Below are 24,444 nucleotides of genomic sequence, written 5' to 3'. Positions count from 1 at the left end.
AAATTAAACAAATATGTATTTCATTGTACAGATATCAGAAGATCTTTTATAATGCTTATTGCTCTCAAAAACGAAAGGCATCTGAAAGGATCTAATTTGTATCGTCTTGTTCCGTTACAATAATTTATGCTGTATTAATAAACGATAATGATCTTGTTAGAAATTATCAAATAAGGCATGACAGAAATGCGTTATAATGGGTTTTCTTACAAATAATAAAATGAGATATAAAATATAAAACAAATAAATAATGCACAAGCATATTATTGCAATACACGATCGTATTCGTATCTGCCTAAAAATACATGTTACTCGAGTATTGTTGTCATAAATAAAACGGTAAGTTGTAAAACTCTTGTAAAAACAGATGCATTAAAGTGTGTTAGCCATACCAAGCACAACAGTAACTTTCCCACATCTGCGCATTGTAGTAAAGATGAGAGGTATTGGAGCGCCCTTTACGTGTTTTAACAGTGCTGAATCCGTACCAAAAATCTCGAAGAATTTTTCCTCAGTGTTCTGCTACAGTAAATACTAAATGCTCTTTGGACCTAAATCGTCATAGAATTAGGTTGCGTAAAAAAATCTTTTTTTTTTTGCTCGGTTAGAACGGCCTGGCCGTATCAAGACTTATTTTACCACGTAGCAGCATAGTCAGTCCATGCTACGGGGAGACGGTCCGGATGGTATTTGAACCCGGTCCCTGCCGTGTGGACGGGCGCCGTTTTTCACATGCACCACCGGGCCGCCCCTAACGTAAAAAAAAATCTGTAACGGTATAATTTTACACATGATATATTATGGTTATTTGTTAAACATATTTGCATTAGGTTAATTTTTTTCCTAAGACTATAATAGTATTAGTAGTAATAGATATTATTATAACTAGTTTGTTAATCTTTACGAAACAATGCATTGAATTAGCTACATGACTCCACACATAATCTAAATCAATATAAAAGCGCTGTCCGACGATTATTTGACGGTCGACATCGTCTTTTGGAACACATGAACCACGAATAGCTTGTGGTACAAAAACAAATCCGGCTCATCTTGGTGAATTTCTTCAAGGTTTCATTTGTGAATGGGTATTCTACCATGAACAGCTCGTAGCTTTATTTTCTCTCTTTTAGCATTCGCTTACTTTACCGAACATCCCTAGAGCGGACTCTCAAACAAGCACTCACTATGTTCATCACCGTTTCCCGTCTCTCGATTCATCGGCCGAGTTCGCGTTCGTCGCTGATCCATCGTTCAATTCTTTCTCGATCGTCGTCTCGTGTGGACGGCTCTCTAAAGTATCGTCTGTCCGTTCGGAACTTGCCGTGCAGGTAAAAACTGTGGTGAATCAACAGTTTGTGCACCTTGCACCCCAGATACCTGTCTGACGACGCCACTCATCATCGCCTCTGTTCAACCGAAACCATAGCTACCGGCATACCGATACGTTGTCTTTTGGAACATAAACGGGTCGCATTCCTAGCACTACTGCCAGCTGCTGATCCACATGCTAGAGAACATAAGAATTTCTAGCTACAAAGTGTTCTAAAGTCCTTTTCCAAGAAGTTTACCTCAGGCGCAGATGTTTGTGAGTGATTTTTTTGTTGTGCTACCTGTATCAATGAAGTAAACATACAGTACATGGATCCTTCTACAACAGGACGGCATACAGTGAATGTGGAAAGGAAAGAAAACGATTGAATTGATTAAAGCGGAACTAAAGCTGCATAGCACATTCGAGAGAAGAAAAATCGCATCCCAGCAATCGTTGGAAAACTTGGTCGGTCAAAATAGTTGCATCTGACAACGATTACCGCTGACAGCGAAATTCTTTAAACGCACTCCTTCTTCCTTCCGAACCAGGGTAATTGACCCGGCATTGTGCTGACAGCAAGAAACCGAAGCGTATGCGAAGATCTTGCTTCAGGTCCACAATCTTCCTGCTCAGTGCGTGTGTTTGTGTACATGTGCGCAAGCGTATAAGTGTGTGCTGTTTCCCGTGCGAGAAGAAAGATCGCGCGTGCGCGCACGAGAACGTTAACCAGCTCCGGCTTTAATTGGCCAATGTGTATTGCTGAAATTGTACGCAGAAACTACCCGATCCTTGCCATCTTCCTTTAGCATCGTTCGCGATAGTTTCGTTCAAGCAGCTTCCACGAGTGCGTATCGCAAGCGGTAACAGCATCAACAGGCACCAGCAACAGCAGCAGCAGCAGCAGCAGCAACATCAACATGGAACAGCGGTGGATTTGCTATTTGGCACAAGTAAGTACCGAGCATAGCGATAAGCACCAGACCACATGGTCTGCGGGTGAGGGTTAATTTGTTTCAGTGCCTCTAAAACCATCCACCGGGCTCACCCTCTTCACAGCAATGTTGCGAATCCCACAAGATCGCTTTTTCGGACCGTTTGGTCTTCAGGGCAGGTTTTGTTGTTGAAACTTTTCGTTCGGTGATGTTTCCGTTGCACTCAGCACAATTACTTTTTGGAGCTTTTTGGTGGGTATTGGGTACCAGAAATTGGGAACATGAGCAAGGGTGTGGAGTAAAGATTGAAATAAAAAAAAACCGCAACTGAATACCATACCATAGCAAATATAGCAACATCCTCTCCGTCCGACCAGGCTATTTCAAACCAAGAGGGAAGCACAATCAAGCTTTCTCATTTGTTTAGGTTTTCTGCAGTTTTTCCACTCATTCTCAGCATTGCATTTGTCATTTAATTTCACATATTTCAGTTGCTTAAAAAAACACACGAGTATTCGTTTAATGTTTTTAATTTTTCAATTTTTTTATCGACATTTTCAAAAAAACTAAAACTTTACTGTACGAAATTCGATACTTGCAAATTTGTACATACAAAATTGTTTTTTTTGGGGTTTCGTCATCAGAATAACATTTTTCTGTATTTTTTATATTTTTAATAATAATAATTTAATAATTAATTAATAATGCAGTTCGGGCAAGTTTTCATGAATTAAAAATTAAAAGTATTAAATTGTTTGTGGATGAAAATTATTTCAAATTGGGTTACTGTCCTTTTTCCATAAATAAGCATATTTATATTGTATGTGTTAGTATGATTTCTTTACGGTGATTCTTTAACATCATTATTTGTCTTGTAAACAATGCTTCAGCAATTTTTATTACCAACTTTCTTTTCATTACCGTTTTCTTTTATTTTTTATAAAATGACCTTGAAATGAAATTAAAAATTCAATATTAATATTCAACATTTTTATGATTTGTTTTCATGTAAATGGGATCTCTTATCCGCCCTGTGATGGTAAGCGTGATGCACATTGAAATTTATTGCACACTAATTATAAAATACTCTTTCCCATCGGACAAAGGACAATTCCAAAGAGCTGATTCATACCACAGCCTGGGATTCCGGGGGCATACTTCAAAGCTTTAGATGTGTTTAATTTAAGCGACCAGCACAAAACTTTTTCTTCCACCAAATGGTGTAGAAATAAAGAAAAAGAATCAACACTATCATTCGCCAGTGTGCCGTATGATGTGATTCAACACGCCATGATGGTGAACCAACGTCACAAACGCTGTGTTTCTTATTATTCGAAAGCTTTCTCTTAGTGAAGTTTGACCACTGGCGAGTGGCATCATGTTGCTTTTTGAGCAGGGAAAACCGACTACCACCGCCTATTTGAAGCACAGTTTTCACCACTCCAGATTAGCGAGGTACTTGAGGGAAGCATCACAATGAAGGGCTAATGAGACTAATGTCTACATTTTGTGCAGAAAAAAAACTAATAAATTCGGGTTTTAAAACAATCGAAGGAGTGGTCTCTCGAAAGGCATTGCAATTGGTTCGAATGAAAGTAAAAGATTCTGCAAAAGTAAATTATATAATAAACCCTTTGCTGTGAAAAAACCTTTGCATATTTATATGGTTTATTTATTTTAAGTACGTATTTCCTTTTGCATTTCATTTTACGCTCTGGAAACATAATTACAATTCATTCAACTGACGTTAATTCGGCCGAATTATCCCAATGCTGGACCGTGTATACTTTCTCCAGATTTTGGTTTTGAGGAAACCCATAATTTCATAACCCTTCCATTCCATTGTTCCTGTAGGGAAATGATTTACAAACGTAATGGCTGACACGTACCAACCGCAACCTTTCAATACAACTCGATTCCAAAACACGACTCCACTGCCCTCTGACATGAGATATGCGTTGTGTGTAGGTTTGGATGTGATTTGCATACAAAAAGCCAAACCGATTGCGATAGGACACATACTGCTTTGGGCTTAAAAGTTTGTTACTTGTTGCCTGCAGCACGCACCTTCTTTATGGTGAATTGTTGTTCCATCGACAAGAGAAAACAGAACACTGATTGTTCTTGCGATGGAATTGCCTCAATCGGGCTCATTCATAGCTCAATCCACGCCACAGAAGGATCTGTTGTTGTATGCTTCAAGTGGCATTGCTGAAAAAGACGGGTTGGGAAGCTTCTCGCTGTGGTTGACAAACTTGTTTCGTATATTCGACTGACGTATCTATACGTACTGCTGGCGAGACACCGTTCAAGTTCAAGATTGCGCTCCTACCATACATTGCCAACTGGTCTGTGAACTTGTACCTTGTATCGAAACCATACCTTCTGTGGGATACGCGTGGAATTTTTCACATTTTTGAGCAAAGTTGTTGCAAAAAAACATATTACGAACATGTAAATATTGTTTTGTGTCTGATGAAATAATGTGCATCAGATTTATAAAAGAATATCAATTAAAACTTTACCAAGGTCATTTATTGGACATCTTGACAAAATATTTTCAATATAATGTCCTAATATAACACTACAGTGAATCTGTTTGGAAAATAAAACAGCTATTTTTCATACCATTACAGAAAAGAAATCGCGCAAACGTGTGTTTCGTTTCTTTGCCTTCTTGCAACTCCAGCAGGAAAAACGTTGCCGAACAACTTTGGCATCGACTTGACCAACACCCGACAACCTTCAAAAAGCAAGCACAGTGTAATGTATTTCTGCTTTACACAGAAATACAGAATACATCTCTTTTTCTTAGCCATTCATGCGTTTTTCTCTCGACACCAACAAAAGTCGTACGCACTGTGATACTACCAGAGTTTGTCTGCGTGTGGAGTTTGGACACCTAGAAAGGAATAATAGCGTCTAATAATGGGCAAATTCACATGATATCTCATCCCATCTTTTACCAAGACAAACATAACCATTGCTATGCCCAGCTAAGCAACTTCTTCAGTTACGTGGCTGTGTTGTCTATATGCACTGTGTGGTTAAAATGATGGCTGAGATAATATTACCAGGAGCGTTATTCGCCGAACTACAGTTTGTGCAGCCATCTCTTGGTCGATCCTTTTTTTCATTCTCTACAACCTGTTCTTGTGCGATTCGTTACGAATGTAGGTGCTAAAACCACGACCACGAAGGAAAACCATTAAAAGTTAATGCGGCGGAAAGCGAAGCAATACAATCCGGAAGAAAAATGTAAAACTTTAACGAAGTGATACACTTTGTACGGTTGCCACTTCCCTGCCGCATCGGTTTTGTGGTTATTTAGTTAGCTTATTCGTAGGATGAATGGTTTAGACTTTTTTAATTTATATTTTAATCCTGCATGAAGCATGCACTAGCGCCCTTGATAGTCCCTTAATAGCCCTTGATGTTATTTTATGAGTGAAATGGGTAATGTGATATTATACTGTATCGATGTAGTTTTTCGATAGATATAACTTTGTAGACAAATCAGTTTACTTGTATCCTTTCAAGTACACAACAAGTTAATATACAACTTGATTCTTTTAGCCATGCTTAAATATTGTTCATTTCACGAATAAAACACTTAACAAAGTTGTTGAAGTAGGGCATCATTTCCCAACCTGAAACCCTGTTTCGGACGGGCATTCACTTTCGCAAGGCAAACGCGCCATGTGGTGCATGGCGCCCAATATATGGCACTCTTCCTACCATTTCACCAGCTGGAAAGCATGGGTGGCGAAAGCAAACCGAAATGTAGCCGAAGAATCGTCATTGGATCACGTTCCGAATGGTTTGCTAGCAGGCGGAATTGGTACGCTTTAAACATTTATAATCGATTACAACGCTAACCAGGGAGGGTCGGTACGATGGGTGGTTTTCCTTTCGATTGACCCAAACTTGTGCCGGTTGAAAGTTTGTTCTATCGTGGTGTGCTAAAATGGAAGGAGAGATTCAAACCGTGCCTTTAGGGCGTTGAACGAGCGAAAGTAAAATTTAACAACTATACCGCATGCAAACGATGTGTTTCTATTTGGTTCTTTTACTTTAGATAGTCAGAAATTGTATTTTTTTCTGATTTATACTATTTTACACATTTATAAGTTGAAGCTATCATTTCTGCGCTGCATAATAGAATCAAACCTTGGTGCTTTTATATTTCTGTTAATAATAAATTTAAATAAATACATCGTTAAATATTATTAGTATATTACTAATGTAAACATTAAATTTCCTTCCCCATACATTGCCAAATAGATATAGACCATTGTGCAAGCTTAATGGCTAAATTAAAAATAAAACAATATGATTCCCTTCGTCATCTTTCACTTGAGTGCAAATGATACAAATGAATGTTCATAAATTGAGCTTCATTTGCGACTAAACACGAATCTGGTAGCTATGTATACCATTTTATTCCAAACCATTCACAATAGCGATCCCGAATGAAGTGATACTGTTTGGCTATTTTCTTCATTATACGGTCATTTACCACATCATTCGAACGCGCCAACTTTCTACTCACAGTGACTCCCGGCTGAATGCATGGTTCCCCATTTTTTGATTCGACCAACCAGCAAGTCGGTGGGTCCGGGTGGTGGTGGCGCATTTATTTTAAAAGATCACTTTGTTTTCTCAATCCAAACTGATCGCTTCGGTTCGCGCTTAATCTGCGCAAAATGCTACCATCAGGCCGATGATCATTTTCCCCACAATAGTACGGGCAGGTCGGGGAAATATAGCAAAGAGAACCCCATAAAAACATAAAACAATTCCACTCGGTTCGGCTTCAACTCTCGCCGGCCAAGCGAACTTCGACTTTGACGGTTACGAACCATGCAAGGTTGAAAATTGGCCACGGTCAAGTTCAAGCTATGTTGTGCCGTTCCAACCCGGCGAGACCTACAAGGTGTCAAGGCGATGTGCGACCACCATCGAGCCATCACGGTTTCAAGGTTGCGAATCGATCAAACGATGCGTACCACAAAACAGTGTGACGAGTGGAAAACATGACTGGTGAGAAAAGATGTGCAGATAGTAATAATGGTGAAATAAAAGATGGCCACCCCAACAAGATAAGCTTACACACTAATAAGCAAATTGATACCATCATCGGCCACTGAATGTACCGGTTTTTGATAGATTGATTTATTTTTCTACGAAGGTTCGTTGCCGTTGCTGTCGCACAAATCTTTCGTGTTTGAATTGATAGAAATTCATCCTCTAAATCGCGCTGTCTGTTTAATGTGCTTCCGTTTGCTAGACACAAACGCGTAATTGCATAAAACGGTGCTGAAGTGTGTTCGGTTCGTTTCGTTCGTCTGGCTTTTTGTTAATGGCGAAAAGCACTGAAGTAAGGTAAATAATTAGCACCGGCCACTGGAATTTGGGTCAGAGGATGGCAGTTTGGCTATCTCAGTCACACTGGTGAATCAATGTTTGGCCACGAAATCTATTGTACCTGTACGATTGCTTCTCGATAGCAGTAGACGCGTTTAGTATACCGTTACCTAAATTGCTTTAACGTCCATTTTGTCACGTTGGGATACAACTTTATTGTGATTTTTTTTATTTGGACTACGTGTTGAAAATGTTTCATTCCATTTATTGTATCGTTTGACGAGTAAGAGATGATGAAGAATTTGCTATTTCAACGTTAAATGTTTACAGTACTTAATTTAATTTAAGGGGAGATCTGCACTCACAAGCTCAAAAAATAGGTAGAAATAGGTATATAGAAAAATAAAATTTTCGTGTATTTGAAATTTGGTTTTTTGAATTAGGGATATTTGCTTGAAAAAGTTAAGAAGAAGATTTAATATTCTACAACAAAAAATTATATACATCTATGCAATTGCTGGCAGTACTTTTACAGACATATCGTTGCTGGAGTGTTGCTCTGTAGTATGGGCCCCGACTTGCAAGGATTCATATTGAGCGCATTGAACGGGTGCAGAGATCCTTCACCAGGTTTGCAGTTCGCAAATTTCTGGGTAGTTCCCCTGCTGCCCTGCCCAATTATGAGTCCAGATGTCGGCTGCTCGGTAGCGACTCCCTCGAGAATCGCCGCTCTCAGGCCCAATCTTTATTTGTTGCTTCCCTCTTGCTCGATTGCATCGATTCACCAATGTTGCTTTCCTCGATCCCTCTCTATGTTCCTAACCGTTCACTCCGTATTCGTCCTCCCTTAAATATCCCCAGACGTCGCACCGCAGCAGGTCGTTCTGACCCATTGTTGCTTGCTCTGCTCGTTTAACTCCTCTTCCCACTTATTTGATTTCCACTTCCCTTTATCCTCCTTTCGTTACCGTCTTAGATTTCCCTTTTAGCCTCCTTATCATACTCAATGAGCTTCGGTTATTTTCATGAACTTCCTTTGTCTGAGTTTTAGTTTTAGTTTAGATTTTAAGTATATATTATGATTTAAGAAGTATTCTATGTGTAGCCTCACGGCAGACATATCATAATAATAATAAATTAAATTGAAATAAATTAAATATTTATCAGATTCACATCGGTATCGCTTCAGAAGTTAAAAGCGGTACATATACATACAAAACATGCAGAAACTGGGGAATAGAAATGTTCAAATGGATTTTTTTTAGTTTACATATTCATTATTCTTTATGAATTCATAGACATTCAAAAGTGAATGAGAAAAAAAGAAGAAATATCATATTAGGTATCTGCCATTTTTCACAACGGCTCTCTTTTGAGCGTTGTAAAATAAGCTAAGTACAAGTGGTTTTATACTTGACATAGCCGATTTAGAAAAAAAATCTTTTGACAAAATGACGAAATGACAACATTTGATGAAAATTGTGTGTCGGTATATCGATTATAAAACAAAATAATTTAAGAATAATATTGAACATTAATGTATCTTTAATAAGGTGTAATGTTGCAAATGTCATTGGTTGTTAGCTTTTCAATACATTTAATCTGTCAGCTGCACATTTCGCGTCTTTCGTTTGGATGTACATGACATCCGAAAGGAAGCGCCGTTAAGCGCGTACCTCAGTCAGCACCTCCAGTTGCTATTAACATAGAAAACGGCCAACGGCAATAGCATCTCCGGGACGATACCGTTAAATTTATCTCCGCTCTTAACGCGCAATCCGTAGACGGTGTTGGTCCAGGTTGAAACGATCATGCTACATCTGGCCGGGATGTAGGAATTAGGGGAGCATGGTACGGTACCGGTTTTTCCTCCACATTGCGCCACGTTCCAGTGTTCGGCCCTTGAGAATTACGAAGCACTGTTAACAGTGGCACACACTCGCGACGTAAATAAATGTGTTCATTTGCAAGCGCAAATCACACGGCACCGTCACAGTGTTGGCAAATTTTGTGCAGCCAAAGATACCAAAGAATGACCCCGTTTTGGACGCTTCATGACACACCAGGATATGATGTGCGTTTTTGAACCGCGTGCTTTTCCACCCCAAGAAGTCACTGTACGACAACACCAACGCATGAATGCTTTTTAGCACACGCTACAAAATGACATGATTTGAATAATCTAGCCCGCAGCATCCATTCTGAAGAAGGGAACAATCGCCATCTGGCTCCAGATCCGGATTTTATAAGAGCGATAGGAGGATTTTGTCACTGACCCAAATATTGAGTAAGATATTTTCTTCTGTCCCCACGCGCGCACGCTCCATTCATTCTGGGCCCGTGTTTTGTTTTGTTTCCTTTTCCCCTTTCCTTCTACCAATCCTCCACCTGACTTATCATCCATATGGTGTGGGTTTGGAAAGTTTTACGACATTCACGCAGTACAACATTTTGGAGAGTGAGACAGAGAGCAAGAAAACAGAGGGAGCACAAATCATCTACAGCTCCTAAAGATGGAAGGTGGAAGTGTATGAAAATGGGTCAAGCAATGGTTGTTGCGTGTGCCTTGCACGGGGCGAAGAATGAAACATGTGGACGAAGAAATGAAAGCCACCCCAAGCTGGTTGTGCGGTGAGCGCCGGAAACTTCTTGAGATAAACGTTACTTCATACCCATCCCGTGGACGATTGCGGCGGGATCTAGATGGTGTTAAGATCAATTCACCAAACAGGCCACGGTTGGAAGAAGTGGAACAAAAGAACGGTCCGGCTTCATTAGCATAGTGGCGTGCGGTCAGATCGGTTTTTACAGGTGCGTCATAAAACAAAACACATCTCGCCGTTCTGACCCCATTCTGAGAGGCGTGAGCGATAATGTGTTCACAGGTTTGCGTTGCCGTGAACATCTATTTATTTTGAGGATATGAAACCTTGATTTGAAGTTGAAGAAAATATTAAACCATACCTATGGATTTGGATGATTATTGGAGTCTATTGAAGTATTATAAATTTTGATTGAATTTTAATACAAAAACAACTGTTCCACGTTGGTACGTTGGTGAGAAAAACAGAAATGTGTAAACGATCGAAAAATTAATCCGATCTATTAAACGACAGTATTGGTACGAAATCTCATCGGGATGTACGTCATGTGGCAAGAACTGATGTTAAGGCGACGTAATCCAGAAATGGTCGGCATGATGTTAGATGTAGCTAAGCTTAGAAAAGAGAGAGAGATAGAGAGTTTGGACAATATATTGTACTAGGTTTTTTAAATATTCTCTTATCTATCTAATCATAAGAATTAAATTTTAGTAGAAGATATTGCATAAATGGTGAATGTTTCCACCAAACCAATCAACATTAACACATAGCTTTTAAAAAAAGGCAATCAAACCAAAGAAAGCAAAAGGAACAGAAATTTCCCTTTCAGCTGCAACTGGTCGCACAAAACACAAAATGCATACTAGCAAATTGCATGTGGCGAAGGTGTTACGAAAAAAACTGTACATACCGTGCCATGTTTTCTCTTTCGATGAGCAGATTCCACCCGCGGCTCACTATCACTGACTGCTGCCTTTCCCAATTTCCCATCGATCGGTGTCAACTTTCTTTCCTATGATTACTAGCGGCAAGGGATTGTCGATGTTGAAAGTTTTGCTTTTTGTTTTGTTTTATATGGCTTTGTTTGCGGAAGCCGGCGGGTGTAGAACCATACCTTCCTATTTGCATATACATCCCCCGGTTCGGAATGCATTGGAAAATTATGTTGCGCCGGGAGCATTCTCGCGCATGTTTGCCTATGCAATATTGAAGTTTCCCGATCAAATGCAACGACACGGCACAATAAATGCACCCTACTCACGTGAACAATCAACTGCGAGGTTAATCTTGCAATTGTTTCTTATGATTTCTTGTGCTCGCGAGTTAACAGCTTAATGGCCACCTACGGCAGCTGCGAGCTACGTCCACTGCATTGACGAACCGATGCAAAGAGGAAAACAAATTGAGGTCGCGCCCATAGAGTCAGGCATGGTGAAGAGATTGCAGAAAAATTTTCCACCATTTGAGTTCCACCAATTCCGGGGTCGAGAGCAGTTGGAGAGGATAAGAGATAGTGAGGATGAGGGAAAGCGTGTATATCTTACGAGTGTGGAGTGGAATTTCCATTGAAATTGAAAACCACCAATCAAGGTGGCGGATAAAGGAATCAAGAGACGTGTTAGCACTCATGCGCTCCGATCGAATGGTGCTGAAGTGCAAAACGATCCTCGTGCTTCCGATCATCTCTGTATGCAACAAATGCAAGAGAAAATCGAACGAGTATGGCACACGGCGTTAAACTGGCCGTGGTTCGATGCTACTGGTTGGAGTATGTTTTCCTTCTTCTTCCGGAACAACTTTTACCCTGTTAGCTGCTAACTTGCAGTACAATTCCTATTGTGCTACTGGGAATAGGATGCACTTGGTTGGTGACATACGGAACAACTGCCTACCTAACTGCTGGCAGGCCATCGTTCGTTTGCTGAGCGCTTCGTGCTGGGAATTGGAACACGTTGTTTACGAAGGCACGTCAAACCATATGGTGATTGTGTGAAGGAGCTAACTTTATTGGTAAAATACCAAACAGAAAATGATAGTCAGGAATCTATTTTGTTTGGTGCATTTCCATTCCATTTTGCCTGAGATCAGTTGTGAGAGAATTAACGCAATTCAATCAAGATAATCAGAAATTACTTAATAAAAAAGTTTGAAATATGGCAAGAATCTTGAATCTATCTGTGTTTTTTTTCTTATACAATGTAAAAATTTCATTTAAAAATATTATGTATGTAATATTCATTAAAAATTTTGCCAAATACATTTAAGGATATGCATTTTTTGCAGTTTTCATCGATGCATATTTCACAATTTTTTTTCATATTTCAAGATGATTGTTTGCTGTCTAATGTCCTAAAATAATGAAACGTTCATTTGTTCTATTCAAGAATCAATGGTGCCACAATCTGTACATCCAGATATGAAATATGAGGGCATATTCGTTCGTTCGTTTATGTTTTATGTTACTTTAACACTAGAACTACGGCGGTGTTTGAGGATTTTTTTTATTTGTGCTTACTTTATAAATTTGTTATAAAGCTAGATGATATTTTAATCTTTCTTGTGATGAAAATAATGCGTGCCAAGATGACTGATCAGATAATTCTAATGTTAACAATTTTATTGAACCCAAATTGATACGGTATACGATTTAAACCGTTTATGTATTGCGACCATAACAGAGCTTACTAAAGCTCTACTACTACCATAAGGCTACTACTTATTTAACGCAAATTTACAATTAGTATACAAACATATGAAATACAGAACAGTAGTTTAAACTGGTGTAAATTTGATTCTACAGATTTAAGGAAAATTATTAACACTAGAAGTATCAAGCTTTTTAAGTGTTTTTCGATCGAGGTTAATTTTTAAACAATTTCAAAGCGTTGGAGTATATTTTATTGTTTATTGGAGATCGTACTATAGAATATCTATGCAAAATTCATGGTTCAACTACGAATGGGTTGTTTAACCTCAAAAACTATTGTGATGAAAATGAAGCCTTCCAGTCAAAATGACTGGTCCGGTAGTTCTAGTTATTATTATATTATAAAAATATTATTATTATTATAATAATTATAAAATATTATACAATTATCTTCTTCTTCTATATATATAAAATTCTCGTGTCGCGGTTTTAGTGTGCAAAATCCTCTTAAACGGCTGAACCGATTTGTTTGAAATTTTCGCTTAACGTTCGTTAGGTATGAGAATAGGTTTACCGCTATTTTTCGTTTCGCTAGGTGGCCTCTGGCCAATATTATGAGCTCTTTTCTGTTTTTCCTACGGGAATTTTAAAGTAGGCATAGCCATTTTTCCAACTCGAATAATGTTGAACACTAGGTACTGAAAAAAAGTTCTAACGAATATATTAATCAAACTAGGTACACATGACGATTTATTTGTGCAATTGTATTCATTAAAGGGTAAAGTGAGTGATAAATAAGTAAAAAGGAAGTGTTGGAATAATTATAAAATGCAATTTAGTGATTTGCGGCTCAGTGGTACATGTGGAATCGGCGCCTTACTCGGAAGGACATGGTATGAAATCTCAATCGTCAAAGAAAGCCTGAAATGCCTTCTGAAGTAGCATAAAAGAAGAAGAAAAGCCACAAAAAAAGAAGAAAAATTGCTTTGATTGGGAATATGAATTGGATTAAGAATGGCAATTATTTAAGAATTTTCAATCAATCAACGATATTCTATAATCGCCACTCTAATAATACCACAAGAATCAAGATTGAACACTAAAAATGTTTGCTTTAATTACAAAAGGTATGTTTAAGGGCCAAGCTAGGTTTGCCGGGTAAGCTAGTTATATTATAAAAATATTATAATATTAATATGTTGATATTTTTTCAATAAAGGAGGAGTTTTTTCCGTTTTTCAATAAACACGCATTGTTGTTCATGCGACACATACCGCCTCTCAATATCCGATCGGGGACGTTGCCTTTTCTTTTGTTACTTGAGAGCACGTTCCACAGAACTGATGCAGCGCGGTGAAACTTTCAATCAATCCCCGATGTATGCCATTCTTCGCATATATAAAACTTTTTTACCGCAACTTAGCATAAACACATTTTTGCATTTTTCTCACACCAACATGAAGAACGAATGAAGCAATGGGAGTTGTTATAGATCATCACGATCGCAAAGAGCGTTACTACCACTCGTGCACCTTAAGATGTGAAGTAAAAGAGCAATAAAGTGCATGGAGAAAGATATAAAGTATTGTAACGCACGTGACGAGTAACCGTGTACAACGTTACATGAAAATAATCGCCCACAACTGGGAAGGATAGAAGAAAACACTTTAAATGACCATATCGCGTGCACGTGCACGCACGTATGGTGGAAAAGTCTCACTCAATTCTAGTGTCAGGTTGGAAAAATGGTCACAAAAAGAAATTTAGGAGCAAGGGGAAGGAAAAGTTCCATTGGCCTCAAAAATGCACTCACGATGTACCTGGGGATGTTGATCGTCTGATTTGAACGGGACACTTTTATCGCCTAATTAAGGGTAATATGTTAGGGCTGCACGTTGATCAACGGTTACCTTTTAGAGCTCGATCTGCAAAAGCATTTAGGAAGCAGTACTTAAAATCTGGATACATACTACCTTACACAAAACTATTAGGCAATATAATAGAGAAATTAGGGCGTCATTGTATTTTTTTTTCAAACAGAATGACGCTGGAAACATATTTTAAATTGATGTAAGCTAATATCATGTGAGGCACTGTTATTTTCATTAACTTAAACCATAATATTTTAAATTAACATTTAAAATTTAAATTAACAGAAAACCATAATAAGTAAAAACTCAGAACTTTTCCAAATTTGTAAGAGCGCTAAACAATGAAAATAAAAAAAATATTTGCTCTTTGAAGTAAATGAATAATAGTAAAATACAGTGTCTGGGGCAGTTTGCTGGGGGAGATGTTAGTGGTGCCGGTCTCTGCACAATTCGGCTGGATATCAAATCTCATCCGGGCCAAACCCCCGTGTGCAGGACTGACTATCCTAATGCGGCTAAATAATGTCAAGGAAAGCCAGTAATGGCAGGGTGGCGCAGAGGTTATAGTGCCACAAAACAAGAAATTTCAGTGTTGTGCTTAATGCATCGTTTAAAAAGAGCCAATAACTTTAAAAATCTGTGCAGAATTATTTACATGAATCTTCTGTCAATCATGAGTTGATTCTCAAATAAATTTTGAATCTTTGAGCGTTAACTCTTTTATGTTTTGACCTCTGCAATAAGACCTTTCATACAGCAAAATTAAACCAAAAACTTAGCACGTTATAGTTAGTAGGTATTCTGCTTTAAAATTGGTAGATAATGCATTTACTGTATATAATTAATATTACTTACGGTTGTCATTAGAAAGAAAACTGTTATATCCGTACCGGCATTTGAATATTAAAATGTATAGTTAAGTTGATTTGCAAAGAGAAGCGTTCTTATTTACTTAATAAATAATGAAAATTACTCCAAAATATAATTGCTTCCATCATAAATTTATCAAGGGATTAAAAACAAAATTAACGTCCAAACTACCGAAATGAAACACCCGTTCCTATGTTTCTGCTAATCATAGTAACGAAACTGACTAACATATATACTGTTATCTGCAATAATGAACTGATTAATGACTGCTGCTTCATTATCTGGGCGCAGTAGTAATGATACGGATCGCCAGGTGTGAAGCATTTTGCATCAACAATTCTCTTCCGTGCTGCTTGTATATCGTTCCGTGGATCAAATAAGTAAAACGCAGACGAGTCAGTTCCAAAAATTGCGGATATTCCGAGGTTGCAAATTATTACGGCATTCGACGAAAACTTGGTGTTTTCAATAGTAATGGAAAGATAAGGAAAGACATTATCGAACAGAACAATAGAGGAAGCAAATTAATGGGGCGAGAAAAACAACTCGCCCACCATACACGCAACATTAGTGGGCCACTTTTCCCACTGCAGACATCTCGTGTAATCGGATCACGATGGTTCTTAACCTATTTTTGGTATAAAAAAGGCTAATCATAAAAAAAAACACATCCAAACAAAACAAAACGAAACGGTTCTTCCCAAACCAACCGGTTCGGCTTAGAAACGCCTTGATGGATAAGAAACACACTCATCATGTCCAGCTGCAGAAGAAAAGGTGTTGAATCGGTTACTAATTTCCTCCGTCTTTCTCAATGGAATCGGAGTTCCCTCCTTCCGTTTGTTTCCTTAATTTTACACCCAAAAGGGAAAGATTATTGGCGTATTGTTTCGGTAATTTAACAAAAGGCTTCCAAGCAGGTGTAGCTCCCATGCCGAACTCATCGCCAGCATCATTATGCGTTCAGTGGTTTGGACCATGATCTTTCAACGTCACTGGATAAGGGCAAAACGGAAAATTCAATGTAGGACTCCCACTTTTAACCTACATGAATAGTTCACCTTTCCATGCGCATGAAATAAAAGGAATGTTTGCAAGTTTTTAAAATGTAACGTTGTGCCCTTCATTCACCGGATCGGAAATAGCCTCGACGTTGGACGTGGGATTATATTTTTGCCGAGTATGCAATGTGAGCTCGTTGGTCCCATTTCTAGCCCAATCCAACGCGCCGGAATGGTGTTGGGCAATATTAGGCCACATATTAGGTGCGTCTGGGCCGGTTGCTCGACGTCAGCTGAAACGTTTGTCTGGCACGCAGTTCCGGTTCGGTTTCGTTTGGAGAAAGGGTGGTAAAAGCTCAACTTCGGAGTTGGATGGGAGTGGTGAGTTATTTTATGTTTAGGGATGAATGCACTTCATTCCCATTCTGTTGAGGGCTAATATGGAGCTAATTAACCACGTGTGAATTAGCGCATGTTGGGCCCCAATTTGTAGGAGCAATTTGCGTGAGTGCACCTGGAGGATTAATGAGGGAACACGGGGATCACGAGAGATAGAGAGCTTAGAGCGACTTGAAGAGGGTCTGTAACCTTTGTAAAACGGGAACACATAACCAACATAGTAGATATAAGTTTTTCTATATTTATTCATATGCTCTCTTATCTAAATGATATTAACCAATATTCTTTTCTTGTTGTTTCTTTGCTTACAGTTGATTACGCTATTGCTTTTGCCCGCGTACGGTCCACAGTTCGCTCACAGTAGCTCTTCAGCCCGAGCGCACACCCTTTGGTCGGACGGACCATCGACGGCTGGAACAAGTGTGGAAAAGTGTTCTTCCAGTGGTAACCTCAAGTATTTGTCTGGGGATGCACTCACAGACAGCCCTAACTGTCTTGGACCTAACAACGCTCCGTACCCGGCGAATCTGGTGGCACGAACGTTTTCCAACTGGACACCGGGCGGTTCGTCGCGTCGCGGTCGTATGAGTCAGTTGCCGACGCTTGATCCCAAGCTGACGCAACGCGCCCTTCTGCAGGCCTACGGTGATGCAAATGAAGCGGCCACACTCGAGAGTGCTCACACGAGATACAGTAAGTAAAATGTGTCATGCGAATTTGATTGTTGGTTTGATAGTTTGAAACAATTTTTAAAATTAACAACAACTATGATAAGCAATATTAGCAGATCGTTAATTCTGCATGAACAGTGAAATGCGCTCTTTTAGTTTGTACTATAATACATATAATGAGAATATTATCATGGAGTTGGTCATAGTTTAGGCAAGTAGTATAGTGCAACCGTTGCGATTTTTACCAGTGTGATTTTTATTTTTAACAGTTTGTTGTTAAACATATTATTTTAAAGTGTTTTAAGACAAATTGGTTGTTTTGTAATGCTTAATAACACGTAAAATAAGATGAATATACACAAAGAACATAAACATATTGCATAGAGAATATGCTAAGATCGTACGAGAACAATGACGCGATTCTGTGTCATTTTCCTAAGTTATTAGTAGTTATTACCTAGTAAACAGGAATTGATATAGAACAAATCATTCTGGAGTCATTGAGAACTTACTTGACGCTGTGTAAAGCAGCATTTAAATTGATAGTTTCTTACCTACCGATTTGCTTTAATAAGTTGTAAGATTTTCCAATCCTGTGTTGATGATTTACACTTACGTTTGCTTGGCATGTAGTAAACCAAGCATAACACAAGAAACCCTCAGAAGTAAATGCAAAACTAATAATTACCTCTTCATAGTGCAATTTACTTGAACCTCTTGAGTAAAGCGAACGCGTTAGAAATGTTTTTTTTTACTTTTTTTTTGTTCGAGCTCTGAATTCCTGCCTAAAAGTGTTGTTTATTCGAGTAGTGAAACTCGGTTATGTTTTTCTCATCCAGTGGTCCATTTCACTGGAATTTTTCACCAATATCACATTCAACAACAACAACAACAACAACAAAATCCAATTTTTGCCAAAAACAATTCAATTTAGAAATTTACCGTATCACTCAAGTGTGCTACCTAACTAACGCCGGCTAAATGAGTGTAACACACTCGATATGCGTGAGCTCCAGTGGCAACTTTTCCGGTCTCGCCCCATCTGTTGTCCATGGCTAATAAAATTGAAAGCAAACGCGTAGCAGAGAAAAATAAAATCGGTGCCAACCTAAAAGAAATTCCGCCGAATACCGTATCAGTAAATCGCCACAATTTACCACACGCACCAAACGCCACTCCAAACGTGTAGACCGCCGTTGCCGGAAGCGAAGCTACGGTTCCGTAGCCTACACGCCCACACTCCAACTCGAGTGGCGAGAACTGGACGAATAAAATGAACAAAAAAAAGCAGCGGTAGGGAAGGGGCGAAAAAACAACAACAGCACTTCACTTTCTTCCCGTCACGGCCGCTGGGAAAAAGCGAAACTAACGGACAACCGTTTTCACAGTTCTTGCCTTCCGTTAGCGACGTGCGGCTTCTCCCCGCTTCATTTTGCACAAAAACGAACGACACGGAACACGGAAGAAAGTGTCGAAAGTGTCAACATTTTCAGGTTCAGGGCCAAGTGGGAGGAGACACTTTCCGCAATACTTCCATGGGCTGGTTTGGGAGGTAGCGGTTTCTTTTCTTTTTCTCTCGCTCAGAGCCACGAATCGGACAGCGTGGAAATGACCTTTTTTTGGAGTGATTAGTTTATGGTGCCTGGGAAGATGTTGACCCGTGTCGTGACCGAAAGGTTTTGCGCAAATGGACATTCTGAACGAGGCGTCTTGGCTTATGGAATTTCATTTCGATTTTCTCCTGCTTTTGGGGAAAGGTTACATTAAACAGTTTGACCCAGCGGTGACAAAGGCAGGATGTAAGAGAATATTTCACTATTTGTAAGCGCGATAAACCTCATACCAGGGAAAGGGTCCACCTTTTCATTGTTTGGCCACCAGTAAGATAGGTCGTAATGGGTGTGAAATTTCATAAATTTTCAACGGATGTTTGGAATTAGATAGCAACCGTGATGATTTGCATTACTGATGCAACGATTTGTTATATATACTACTTGTGCCTATAAAGGCCATCATGTTTGGTGTCGGATCAGCATCAATATCGAATCTTTTTTATAAGTAAATCTATTGTTAAAACATCATATAAAGTATGAAAGAAAACATCTATCTTTTATACACTTTCAACTTTGCTGTTTCTGCTTAAAATTTCTGCCTTAAAATTAAAAATTAATTATTTAACTTTATCATGTACACCACCTTACTTCCCATTACCGCCAGGAATTTGAAACCCCTCGCTATGGAAACGAAACAAGTGCCAACAAACGAACCCACCCTAAAGCATTTGCATATTGTCGCATCAACATGGTACATTAACGGAGGTGCTTTTTCCTTCGCCTTAAACCCCTTTCTAAGCGCTCGGTTCTCAAGCCCCATCTAAACATCGGCATCGAAGAGCGGCCAATACGTATCTATAGCTACGGGCTTGTATAGTTACTGTTACTTCAGGGCAATGTACGGATATCGTGTGTAACGGTTTTAGGAGACGGTAAAATGGACCTGACGACACACGTCAGAATGTCCGGTGATGGTGATGATTGGAACAGATGATGTGATGGTGATGATGATGATGATAGTGGTCTGGGAGAGGAATGATGATGCATTCCAAATTTCCACCATGTCATCCAACAGCATCAACCGGCGCATTGGAAACAAGCTGGACAACCCGCGCTAGGTTTATTGCAGCTTTTGCTCAACACTTATTCTTAACTACAAGACGACAAGTTCTCTTGGGAGATGGAGCTTCATGAAGCGTGAAATGAAGTGGCACTTTCCGTTGCCGGGAGAATCATACAATTTACCTGACAAATGTACGAATGTTTTACAACCGCGTTTGGAAGTATTTTATGCTTCGCCTTTGAAAGTATTTCCCCATTCCGGCAGACACTATTGCTTAATATCTTCATTAAAGTCAGCTAAAGAACTTTTGCTAAAATTGTGAGAATAATCAAAATTTCTTCAAATTGAAATTCTTCTACCGATTTAGTGTATACATTGTCGGGTTTAGCCTACCATACGGAACTATTCAAAGATCCATAAAATCAAAAATTTTCATTCAATGTTTCTGTTTACTTTGATCAGATTTCCTATGTACGTGAGAACTCGGGTAATCTATAGTTTAGCTTAGTTTATTGATTCATAAAGGCTGGCCAGACATGGGAAAATCACTGTATTAAAATAACTTTATTAACTACATATAAAAAGCGGCGCGATAAATAGGGAGATCAACGCATTGTACAAAGAGTAAAAACAAACCTAGTTAAAATGAACACGTTGGTGACAGTCAAAAAACGCGTAACGTAAATGCGTAGTGGCAGATCAAGCTTCTCGGAAGCCCTAAGCGGAATGGTAGTTTTGGCCCCAACATTACATTTGGTCGCACTGTAGACATACTTAAATCAGTTTATTTTGCATTGGTCTGCATATGTTCCCGATCGCGGGGAGCCAAATCTCGAAAGGACTGACCACTTGGGGCTTCCCCATACATAAACACGACGACGACGCGATGAATTGGGGGGGCGCTTCTGAAATGTTCTATCTGCTCGATGGAGGGGTACGTTGCTTGACGCATGGGCGTATGAATTTTATAGAGATAGTGCCCTTTTGAGTTCTACTTTCATTCACGGGGTTCCCTAAGTTCTCTAAGCGTACGCCTACTCCACCTACCGTTATATCCGTCACTGCGTAAGGCAAACTAAATCTGAAAGTCATTGCCTTGTTAGGGTCATTCTCGCTATATGTACGTCTCAGATGAGGAGCTCAGACATAAGGATGCACTGGGCGTTATCAGTTCTCCTAGCGAGTGAATCTAAACCAAATAACAGACAACGAGTATGGTATCGAAGAACGAAAAGCGTTATTCTTGTTTGGACAGATTCCAATCTGTTAGTGCAAACACTAGACGCAAGACATCAAACAACTGAACTGAACTTAAGCACGGAACTATAATATATTCTTTATACTCCTAATTTCGGCCATCTCGAAAGATATGTTGAGTGGAGAAGTTTCTTCAGGCTCCACCAAACCCAAAAGTACTGGCTCAGACCAGAAGGCTGCCTGCTAGATTGAAAAAGCCAGTTATCATCGCGTTAATCTTAAAATTGTGCGATCCATTGATAAGCGTCTGGTACATATAAAAATCTTAATAATATCTACATCATCAGGAAATTGCAATAGCTCCATCGTCCAGTTTAGGAAATTCCTCTCAAAAGTAAGATTAAAGAGCTCGTTTCGTTAGCTCCTTGTTAGTATTAAATTTGTATGGGAGTTTTCACCTTACCTTGGGCCAAATTCCAAATCAGAGGCTGCTGAAGATTTGATGAATGATTTCATTGCTGTATTAAAGAGAGAAGTGAAATTTGGAAGATTAGGCAATGCACATTACACTAACGTAAAACAACTAAAGTCGCTGGACTTCAACTAATTATGACAACAAGATCACCATCGATAGTCATCAGTTTACCAATTACCATTCCTCACTAACAAGTTCATTATTTAGTGGTTATTATTTCATAGGTGTAATTAAGGTACCAAAGTTTTGAGGTACTTTCAATTATATTTAGATAACTATTTATAGTTCTTAGTAGTAAGACTTGTATTTGTATAGTTAGGTAAGCAAACCAGGTTCTTCACTGAACTTTGGGACAACACCTAGTCCATAAGCGATCATGGAAATGAAAACACATTATTGCTTCAATGTCATCCATGCTCGTTAGTTAGTATTCAAGATGGCACTCCTTTTCTATCCTGCACCATAAAACTACTGGAAGTTTGAAACACCCGAAATTAATGATATTTGTACGAAGTCCGGAAGCATTTAACCACACACGCCCAAATATCGTCCAAAACGCTAATCCAAATTGTTTGCTTCTTTCCTTTTGCGGTTTCTTCAAAGGTCGCTCGCTGGACAGTAGCCAATGCCGGGATACGCCGTCACGCCTCTGCAAAACACGCTACAACACCACGGCACCGATGTACGGCGTCAGCTTAACTTCCGGCCAGCCGGTCACGATCGTGCAGAAGTTTCCCGATCTGCTGCAGCAGGTTGTCTTCGAAGTTTGCGAGTAAGTATCGAACAAAGCACTGCGAATTTCTAATACTGTGCTCCACATAAGTCAGGATTGTATTTTTAGCTGAAACAAGCCACAAATCAATTGTGTTTTGTTTCACGAGTTGCAAATCCATATAAATATACCAATAAATAAGTTTGCTCATCCTTTTTTTCTCGCGCAAACGCTAGCGATGCGGCCAACAAACCGGCACGACGATGCAGCGCGTGATCGATCGAAAGTTAGTCGAAATCGATACTGTGTGTGCAAGCACTTCCTTCTGTGCCATTATTTATGCAAACAGCGACGTGAGCCATTTTCCACTGTTGGACACAATAACGAAATTTCGCTCGTTCATTCCCTTGCTGTCTTGCTGCCCACTTCTTGCCTTGCAATTTCGATTTATTTATTTATGTTTTAAGCTTCCAGTTTTGCTGCGGTTTCGGTCCAGAGGCACCGAACGTACATATATTATTTTTCCTTCTTCCGATCGTTCATTTGTCCCCTGTGTTGTACTGCGGGTGGACGATGCGAAAGTTTAACTTTTACTTGACGCCCCACATAACCGCGACGACGTCTGATAAGGAATGGAAAAACATTAGCATCGACTCTTCTCGCCACTCGCCTGCGTGCATGTGTGTTTGTGTTTGTGGTTGTTTGAGTGCGATATTAACATATCACACGATGGAATTTAATCGAGTCCAGCTTTACGATTGGCCTTTAAACTTGACCGATTTTCTCTTTCGCTGAACGAACGGAGCAGAGAAAGTCGTCAAAAAGGAAGCTCTTACTTTACTGTCTTAACATCGGACTCGTAGATAAAACAAAGCAGAATTAGCAGATGAAAAGCAAAAGCTCATCCATTTCCTGAATCCGATACACATACTAATTTACATACGTCCTATTTCTACAGATCTTCCGAATGTGATGTGGTGCGGGGCGAATGTACGCAAACCTACGTTCCCTACCTGTTTCTGGTGATCCCGCTTGGTCCGGTAACGCTCACCGGACAGGATTATGTGCTGGTCGAGAGTGGCTGCGTCTGCAAACCGAAGTACGCGACCGAAAAACCGCGCGAAACAGGTGGCAATTTTATCCCGTAAAAATCAGCGATCGAAAACGTACGATCATGCGAGGAGAAGGATGCTAGCATGCATATTGAAAATTGGAATTGTAATGTAATTTGAAAGAACAAAGTAAACCCGTTTGTAGGAGGGCATTTTGCGCAGTTGAGAAAAATGTGATTGAAACACGGACAGTGGAAGATAAATGCTACCGGGTTGATAATGTGTGGTGATCTGGCTGTTAACACCGTGCGACACTAAATAGGCATTTGACTTTAAATTATTCGACAACTTTGTTTTTCGCCGTTCCACCGACAGTCGGTAGAAGTTCTGTTGGTTTACAGTACAATGGCTTCGGTACCGGTCCGGATGGAATGGGAATATATAGAGATGGACCAATAGGCTGCGGAACGCATCGTAGGAGCTAGGGACGGTTTAATGTGAGTTATCTGAAGTTCGTTCTTGCGACGACTATCATCAACTATAGGAATAGGGAACAACAAGCCGTGTGTGAGGGCGCATTTAGCATACTTTTGTAAATACAAATACATATTTCTATGCGATTTAACAAATGTGTTGTGTCTAAAGTATTTATTATTGATTGGTCCGATCAGATTGATCGGGAAAGTGGTACCTGGCTAAGGACAACGAAAACAGTG

The 24,444-nt window shown here is 39.4% G+C and overlaps 1 protein-coding gene across 1 annotated transcript; it reads left to right on the top strand.

The window, feature by feature from the left end:
* Positions 1-403: 403 nt before the first annotated feature.
* On the top strand, positions 404-24,357 carry LOC125769227 (uncharacterized). The gene is made up of 4 exons (XM_049437808.1): positions 404-2,265; positions 17,317-17,698; positions 22,568-22,736; positions 23,635-24,357. Exons 1-4 carry the CDS (start codon positions 2,233-2,235, stop codon positions 23,822-23,824), a joined length of 774 nt encoding a protein of 257 aa, XP_049293765.1. The 5' UTR covers positions 404-2,232; the 3' UTR covers positions 23,825-24,357.
* The last annotated feature ends 87 nt before the right edge of the window (positions 24,358-24,444 follow it).

Source organism: Anopheles funestus, chromosome 3RL (assembly GCF_943734845.2).
Source record: "Anopheles funestus chromosome 3RL, idAnoFuneDA-416_04, whole genome shotgun sequence".
Classification (NCBI taxonomy): Eukaryota; Metazoa; Arthropoda; class Insecta; order Diptera; family Culicidae; genus Anopheles; species Anopheles funestus.
This window is presented reverse-complemented; position numbering and strand designations above follow the sequence as displayed.